Here is a 9198-nt window from a genome sequence, read left to right as displayed (position 1 = left end):
ATATTTCTACAGAAGCAGTCCGCATGGACTGCAAGGAACGTAACCACGGATACGATATCCACTAGGGATTGGGGCGTCCAATGTATTTCGCTGTGTTTAGTACTGGCCCCTGAGGGGTTTAATTACAGTCGTCTGTATAAATACTACTTTAAATTCTTGTTCAGTAGGTAAAACTGCATAGAAAAACCGCAACTGCCATAGTCTAGGCCGTCGCGGATAAGTACCATAGATCTACCCAAAACTAAACTGCCAGAGCACTCAAAAAAAAGAATAACCAAGTAGTTCCAAAACTTTTCGACAGCCTAGGCTATGGCCTCAAAGCTTGTCACAAACATGAGTGATTTGGCCTAGTCTAATATACTAGTTACTGTAGCTAGGCAGGTAGATCTAAGGTACTTATCCGCAGCGGCCTAGACTATGGCAGTTGCGGTTTTTCTATGCAGTTTTACCTAATGAACAAGAATTTTAAGTAATATTTATTCGGACCACTGTAAATAACTCCCCAGGGGCCAGTACCAAACACAGCGAAATACAATGGACGGCCCCCAATCCCTAGTGGATGTCATATCCGCGGTTACGCTCCTTGCAGTCCATGCAGACTGCCTCTGTAGAAATACCACTACTAGGTATCTACTACTAGGTACCTACCTACCTAGTCGTGGTACAAACCTATGCTTAAAGTCAGCAAAGGCACAAATACCTATACCTAACAAAAGCCTATTGGTTGGAAAGGTTTTGGTATATCTACAGAAGCAGTCCGCACAGACGGCAAGGAACGTAACCGCGGATACGACATCCACTAGGGATTGGGGCGTCCAATGTATTTCGCCGTGTTTAGTACTGGCCTCTGGGGGGTTAATTACAGTCGTCCGAATAAATATTACTTAAAATTCTTGTTCAGTAGGTAAAACTGCATAGAAAAACCGCAACTGCCATAGTCTAGGCCGCCGCGGATAAGTACCCTAGATCTACCAAGGTTTTCTGTACTTGACAAAAGAATCAATATTGGCTCTCTAATGGCATACAAATCTTACTGCAAAGAAGAAAGACAGGCTTATATAGTAGTTTAACAGCCTTGCTAGGTAGTACTACCTAGCTAGTAGTACCTAGGTATAGCTAGGTAGCTACCTACCTAGTATTCTAGGTAGCAATAGACTAGGTAGGTGGCAGACTACCTAGGCATTTTGCATAGCCCACCAACCTAGTGCATACAAGATTGCCTTAATTGTACTAGATAACCCAGCGTTGCCATTATTCTCTGTTGATTGCCTGTCTTATAGACACAGGTTAATGAAATTTACATAGGTAGCTCGGGTCGCTCAGCTGTGGCTTTCAGCCGGCCTGCCAAGGTGCCCTCATCAATCAGTCTAACACCCGTAACAACTTGCAATTAAACGATCTGTGTCTTATGACTGACTTACATGACTCCACAACGAATTCAAATAAGATTTAGGTAATCGGCAGGCGTTCATACATCTGATCGACAAGGCCATGGCTGGTTACGTTTGCCTAATTCGATTATGCAGTTTGCAGCAAGACACTAAACTTGATCCACAACTTAGTAGTAGCCTTCAGGTAGAAGAAGAAGAGGAAGAGGAAGAAGAAGAAGAGTTGCATAATCCCAAGGAATCAGGAACCTCAAGTTAGACAGAGTCAGAACCAGGCGGTTGTGAGGAAACTATTACATAATTTGGAGTCGATTTACTTCTGCAGAAAGACCTTTTGGAAAGGGCTAAAGAAAGAGAAGAAAGAGATGTTATGAATGAAGATCTAGTCAACAGTGATGTTTCACTGATTGGTAATCACAAAGACTCAGAAAGACAAAAGTAAGCTAGCTGCAAGGCTTATCAAACAGGACGCCCTGTTGGTGCAACAGCCTGTTTACTTGGCAGTTTTAATGCACTCGTGTATATACGTATATTAATCCACAAAGTAAGCTACATATGCATATTCACACAGAAACACTAAATGTTTTTCATTCTGGATGGGAAACAAATATACGGTTAAAAGTGTTTGCAAACAGTTCACAAACTTTGTTTCCAAACAACGTTTCCTAGTATGGACAGTTCTTTGAATAATTAATTAGATTTTTAGCTATTCGTCACATGAGCCCAAAGGCAAGCAATAACGACGTCAAGTTCAACTAGCGTCATAAATCAACAATGCATAATGTTACAGATTCCGGAAAATGGTTTTATACTCAATGCAAACTCAGGCCGGTTAACACAAATGAAGACTCGCATGAAAAAAAAAAAAGGGACAGAGAAGGGAAATTGGGATACAAAAACCAAACCCCGCAGATGAGTATATTTCAAGTTGCTTAACCCTTACCCAAAATAAAGTCCACCTTAAAATCAAGGTCTAGGTTATTTATAGCGTACCATCTTAAATAAGACAGGGTCCAGATCGAGTAAGAAACTAAAACAAACGCAATTCCAGGTTCTCCAGAATAGTAAAGTGAATGAAACGAAAACTTTGTGAGTACCGACACGTAAATAAGTGTTAATTACATTCATGATAAAAGGGCAGTGAGATCAAACAGTAAGAATTTCAAAGAAGGAAAGTGTAAATTTGGCAAGTATACTGTCGATGAAATCACAGGGTTGGGTACCAAAAAGAGAGCATACAAGGAAGGGATAGGAGAAATATGAAACATAGGAAGTGGGGTAGGAAAGATAAATGGGGGTACCTACTAGATAAGCAACAGGTGAATGTTATGTCATGAAACAGTGGTGCAGGTAACTTCAAACTAATAGGGGGAAAGTGCAAATGATGACACAAACATGAAATTTAGCACAACGATTCTTCTTGACCTTCTGTCTCACCATCAACCTCCGGCCACAGAAAATTTTGCCATTTTCCAAGATGACCAGCAGGTTTTGAAAATGGCTTTCGATGGATAACTAAATATTGACATTTAATTGGTTAATCACGCTCAAATTCCTCAGTCACTCCCAGTTTATGTTAAAATATTGAAAGTAAGCATTTGCATACTTAGATACATAATTTTGCTGCCTAGAAATATCAAAGATGGCTGTCACTATATATATATATATATTATATATATATATATATATATATATATATATATACATACACACACACACACACACACACACACACACACACACATATATATATATATATATATATATATATATATATATATATATATATATATATATATAATATATCTGCCCAAATTGACACTTAAGTTCATATACGAGGTAGAAGGTCAGATAATACATGAATTCGGGGTAACTTCAGCTTGATGAGTTAATGTTTGTAGGTTAGAAATCCGTTAAGCCCAACTTAATTATTTTCATCGTCGTTTAAAAAAATTGATAATTAACTCAATGTAATAGTGAAGTACGTGTCAGTGCACTACCAGGGCTCACTGGTTAAACATAGATTGGGGGGGAGGGGAAATATTAGCTATACAGTCTTCCCACTCTTTCTTGAGTTTTTTTTATGAAAATATCTTATGATTTTATATAGATATGTCTTTACCCTCGTATTTATGGGAGCTTTAATTCCGTTAGAAATTAAATCTCTTTAATTTTTAACTTTTTTAACAGTGACCTTTAGAGTGTCCATTATATACTTTATTTACATATTTCCATTTTCATTCATTCTCATACAGCGATGAATGACCCTATGGGTCCTAGTGCTTAATTGGCTGTATTCCTAATTCACATATTCCAATCTGAAGATTATTGCTACATTTTTGGTAACAATTCCCTCAACTACAAACCATCTCCAGTATTTCCAAGATAGTACAAAAGAACACTAGTAAAACACACACACGCACACACATACACACACACACACACACACACACACACACACACACACACACACACATATATATATATATATATATATATATATATATATATATATATATATATATTACACCCTCAGAGAGGATACGATATGTAAAATTTATCTCTTCGAGGTATTCTGGTAGCAATGGCCCGAACATCAGGCAAACTCTCTCTCTCTCTCTCTCTCTCTCTCTCTCTCTCGCTCTCTCCTCTTCTCTCTCTCTCTCTCTCTCTCTACCGACTAATCGACCTCTGTGCAACTCACATATCACAATTTCCTCAGGTCGTTAATTTAGATTCACAAATTACAAAATTATAGACTTTATTTACTAAAGAACCAACGGATAAACTGAATACGTCAAATATTTAAAGAACAAAATGACTAGCTAAATATGACCCAAGTAATGCACCATATAAAAGGTATAATTCAAAACAGGAAACCAAAATAATCCTGGAGATCGGACAAAACCCATTCACCCATTACTCTGCTATAACTAGACATCAGTCATAAGATAAGTCATAATGTCTCCCCACATCGCTAGAGAAGTTTCCAGATCCGTCTGTTAAAAAAGGAAAGGAACCACATAAATATATTGTAAAAAAATAAAAACAATATGAACCAGTTCTCCTGGAACAAAAGTCATATGAAAGAAGACATCTCTGAAACAGATGTTTAAGATACAAAAAGACAAAGTTACACTTGGGCATAAACGTATGCTTACGCATTTCAGCGCTAATCAATACAAAGAAATAACACATGGCCATTCCAAAACGAGGCCGTTTCTAAGTGACCAGGATCCTTTCCTGTCAAAATATAGGGGAACAGAATCTACGCACTCATGTTGTACGAACTTTTAATACACTTCTTTGAGAGGACGTCACTGATATGTAACAAGTTCACTGCACTGGAAGAGTTCATGACGTCATATGTAGCTAATGGTCCCACCAAAGAAACTGATTAAAACCAGATTCGTATACCTACTTCCGCACATGTACGAACATAAATGCGACCTGTTTTTGCCCTTGGTCATGGCTGAGGCAGCAATCTTCAACATGCGCCATCCAAAATTATGTGTGCACATTTCAAGACCCTGAGATACACTCCTGAATTGACATTTTATCATCTCTCCACAGTGCAGCAAAATCAAAGTATGCATATGCCAAGTTAATTCATTATATTCTCGATGGTGTTCATATTATATTCTCAATACTCATTTCATATATGTGGTGTGTGTGAAAATTAATATTCTCAGTATTTTCAAGAATTGACAGTTTTTTAAACATGTTTTTCTTTTATAAAAATAACCCAGTCGATTGATAATGCAATCAAATATAATGTTTTGCAATATTCTGAAGTAAGAGATGAAAAAACATTTTCTATTATTAGTAAAATACATATTGGATTCAAGATTCTCATTATTATTGATATACTTTTTATATATGGTGGCATCCATGTTCATGACAAATGACGGTGCTGTTCCCTCTGCCAGCATATAATGTAATTAAATCGAAATTAAACCATTGTGAATCCTAAAGGCTGGATCACACATCGGCGACTATATGGAGGAGTTATGGAGTTCCATTTAACAACGTCTGTGTGTGTGTGTGTGTGTGTGTGTGTGTGTGTGTGGGGGGGGAGAGAGAGAGAGAGAGAGAGAGAGAGAGAGAGAGTAATTGGTGGTTGGATGGTTAACGACTGTACGTATTGGCTGTTGGTGAATTCTGGGTTGTCTGCTGTTAGAGATCAGAGTTCTATGTTTTTGGTTAGTTTTCATAAGTCTTTAGTCAGAAGCTGTGATAATCAGTAGTGTTAGCAGTGGTCTGTGGAAAGTGTTGAGGAAATGGTTATGTTATTTGAGTAGTGTGTTATTGGTTTGTTGCTGATTGTTGTTGGGTTTGATATTTGTTGCTTAGGAGTTGTTGTCCCTGTGCTGTTGTCTTTGTTGTTGTGATTTCTTGGTGTTGTTGGTGGGTGTGCGTGTTTCCTTTTTTTGTGTGTTGTTTTTCGTATTGGTGGTTGGTTGTGCAGTGGTCTTCTTTTGTGTTTTATTGTGTTGTTGAGTTTTTGTTATGTGTGAGGTTGTGGTTGTGTTCCTTGGTTGTTTGCTGTGTTGTTAGGTTGTGGTTTGTTCCTTGGTTGTTTGCTGTGTTGTTGAGTTGTGGTTGTGTTCCTTGGTTGTTTGCTGTGTTGTTGAGTTGTGGTTGTGTTCCTTGGTGGTTGTTGTGGTCCTTGATTGTTGTGTTGTTGTTGGGTTGTAGTCATTGGTTGTTGTGTTATTGGGTTGTGGGTTGTGGTTCTTAGTTGTTGTTGGTATCTCTGTGACCTCAACCGGCAGACAGCACAGCATAGCCCGGAGTATCTGGAGTGGTTGGTAAGTACATGTGTTGGTAAGGACGTGTTTTGTTTTATTTTGAGTAGGGGTAGGTCAATTGTCCTGCATGTATTTTGTTGCGTAAAGAGGAAAGTGTGACAGAGGGTGAGTTTGGCAGCTGGATTGATTAGGTATATGTGGGGGGGATTCTGCAGCTTGTTTTTTGAGCTTGCGATCCCGCCACAACTAGAGCCTGAGACCGTCGTAATGGCTTGGCCTCACAACTGTTGTGGACCTTGGAAAAAAGAAAGGAGAATCAACTGATTACGACAAAAGTACAATGCTTGCAATGTGCAATTACGTATGTCAAGATGAGATTTGTGATATATGTAGACACACGTATGTCGCCAATGATCTAGGCCACACCCACTTTTAACGGTTTTTTGGGGACGGCATCTGATGTAAATGTAATTTCGTTTGATGTAAGTCAATTACACTATGTAATACAGAATCAAACATAAGTGACTTATGTAAAATGTGTCATGAACGTGTTGCAAGTGGGATTCCCATTCCAGGCACTGCTGACAGAGACACAAGATGGACAAACAGCAAGTTGTGAAGACCGAACAATATCTGGACATGACACTGTAAATGATGATCCTGAACTTGCACTGGCCATGGTGGATCATTACTGCTGAGAAAAAATCGTGCACAAGTTTTTTGTGACGTAATCCCATCCGTCCACCCCAATTTTCCCACCTTTTGATGTTAGGCAAAACATTCATTGGTAGGCAATTGTCCCTTAAGGTAGGGCTATCAAGCCTCCCTCCATCTGGCGAGAACCGGTAGTCTGTCGTATAACAATTCGCGACAATTTTTGGTCCTTCGTTTAACCGGATAGCCTTAAGGATCCAGTCCCTGAACAACAGCAGCTCGATTATGGTCTTTAACATCATAGCATTGGGTCACTCGCAACTGCTCTCCAATCGTAACGTAATGTCTACTGTAGGCTAGGTGCTCTGCAACAGAGCCTAGTTTATTCTTTTGCCCACGTTAGGGGCTATTTAGATGCAAGTGCTTGTGCCAGTACAAGGCTAGCATAACTGTTGTGTTGATGTTCATGTGCGAGGCATATGTTCAGCTGTATTTCCTTGTGTCATGAGATTAATCTGCTGCGAGCTGGCAGAAAAAGTGATCAAGAAATCGTTAACATAATGTTAGGGGTGGCCTCATCTCCTTTATAGCATTAGAATTGATTGAGAAACTCAAAAATGGCGGCCACCTACATAATGCAAATCGAGTCCCTTGTAGGCCTTTTGACTACCACGATAAGTCATGCCAGTACAAATCTTGTAAACTCATTAACTGAGAATGTATATCAGAATTTGCTCGATAGAATTCAGTCAGACGAGAAACAGTCGCAAATGTTGTAGGTGTCACATACAGTAAAATTAGAATAATCATTCGAAAGTAAAGTCACCAATGTCCTGGAAGATGCAGGCCAAATTATAACCTCGTTGTTGAGTCGTATCGGCACGTCAACTTGCGTAACGCAGCCAACAACACGTTTACCATGCTTAAAAGAGCTACCCCTGCTCACGTTTGAAGGCAAAAAAGCGAATTCGCCACATTCATCGAACTGTTTAATGCACATGTGCATAATAGACCTGATCTAAACGATGTTGCTAAGTATACCTATTTGTTAGGTTCATTAGAAGGAGAGCCACTCAAGGTCGTTCTATTCTTGAGAGTAACAGCTGCAAACTATCAAGTTGCCCGCGATTTGCTTGAAAAATACTATGGCAACCAGCAGCAGACCTTAGTCATCCTGCATAGAAGACTAGCTGATCTTTTTGTCCCCAAGTGCAATTATGTTGACCTAAAAAATTACAGCGTAGAACTAACAGTCTTAATCGAACAGATCAAACATCTGAGTGGATCCCCGTTAGACCATGGCATGTTATTAAGTCTTGTTAATCAGAAGTTGTCGCAAGGACAAGGCTATGCTAAAGTAGTTGAATATCTACGTAAATGTGATTTTTCATTGAACGAGTTGTTTGAAGCGCTGGACTTCATTATAAGGTTAATGGAGGATGATTCATTGCAGAGGGGAGAAGAATTGTCGTCAGCACCCCCCAAAAGAAGGGATCTGAAGCAAACACTAACCGTGCAACCGTTTGCCCATTCTGCAACGGCAGAATGGGCAACGTACCATTGTGCCAAGCATTCTACCATGGCAGCTAAAAAACGTCTCTTAATTTTGAACAATAAATGTTTCAACTGCCTAGTGTCTGGTCACACCAGCAGGCAATGTTACAGAAAGTGTAATTGTAAGTTATGTGATGGACGACATCACAGTTTGAACTGTTAGAGAGACAACCCACAACCCAGATCCGTTGTGCCCGCCAAAACCCTAGTTATCAGTCCTCCTCAAAAACATTGCAAGTAGTCTTGCCGCCTGTGAAGAACCCAGGCACCAACTGAAAGATAAGTCAGAAAATGCAGCCAAAAGCCAGAGATGAGTAACCGTGTGTAACTGCAAAGATGGTCAAGGACCACTACAGCTACTGTGTATTCACGTGACAAACTCCTTTCCATCAGGGTATTTTTGGATGCCGGTAGCCAACGCAGTTTCATCTCAAGTTGGCTTGCGAAGAAGTTAGGATTGCCAGTCATTAAACAAGTTTCGTTGAGTGTTGCGCCATTTGGCTCGCAGATTGTACAAGGCAAGTACGATGTCGTTTCATGTGGGTGCAAGAGTAATCCACACTAAACTCGTTATTCATGATGATGTAAACACCCCCATTCATAATGTTGGCCTCTCTAACATAAAAGCACATTTGTAGCACAAAGGTTGCACTATAGCTGATGATAATATCAGAGGCAATCTTCTTATTAACATTAATATCCTGATTGAGGGGGATTATTTCAGTTTGTTCGTCCTCGGTATGGACAAGTTTGACAGAGTGAGTTTGTTTGTGACTTATAATGGCATAACGCCATATGGTCACGTTCCACAGTGGGCCCTGGAAAGGGTAAACTCATCTGTTGTCCACAGA

General features: G+C 39.5%; 1 protein-coding gene across 1 annotated transcript in view; it reads right to left on the bottom strand.

The window, feature by feature from the left end:
• Nucleotides 1-1630, bottom strand: part of LOC135224528 (propionyl-CoA carboxylase alpha chain, mitochondrial-like) — a 309211-nt gene extending 307581 nt beyond the window's left edge. The window contains exon 1 of the mRNA XM_064263599.1: nt 1422-1630. Coding sequence (XP_064119669.1) covers nt 1422-1493 — 72 coding nt within the window. The 5' untranslated portion in view covers nt 1494-1630. The remainder of the gene's footprint in view (nt 1-1421) is intronic.
• Between the last annotated feature and the right edge of the window lie 7568 nt (nt 1631-9198).

Source organism: Macrobrachium nipponense, chromosome 12 (genome assembly GCF_015104395.2).
Source record: "Macrobrachium nipponense isolate FS-2020 chromosome 12, ASM1510439v2, whole genome shotgun sequence".
Lineage (NCBI taxonomy): Eukaryota > Metazoa > Arthropoda > Malacostraca > Decapoda > Palaemonidae > Macrobrachium > Macrobrachium nipponense.
This window is presented reverse-complemented; position numbering and strand designations above follow the sequence as displayed.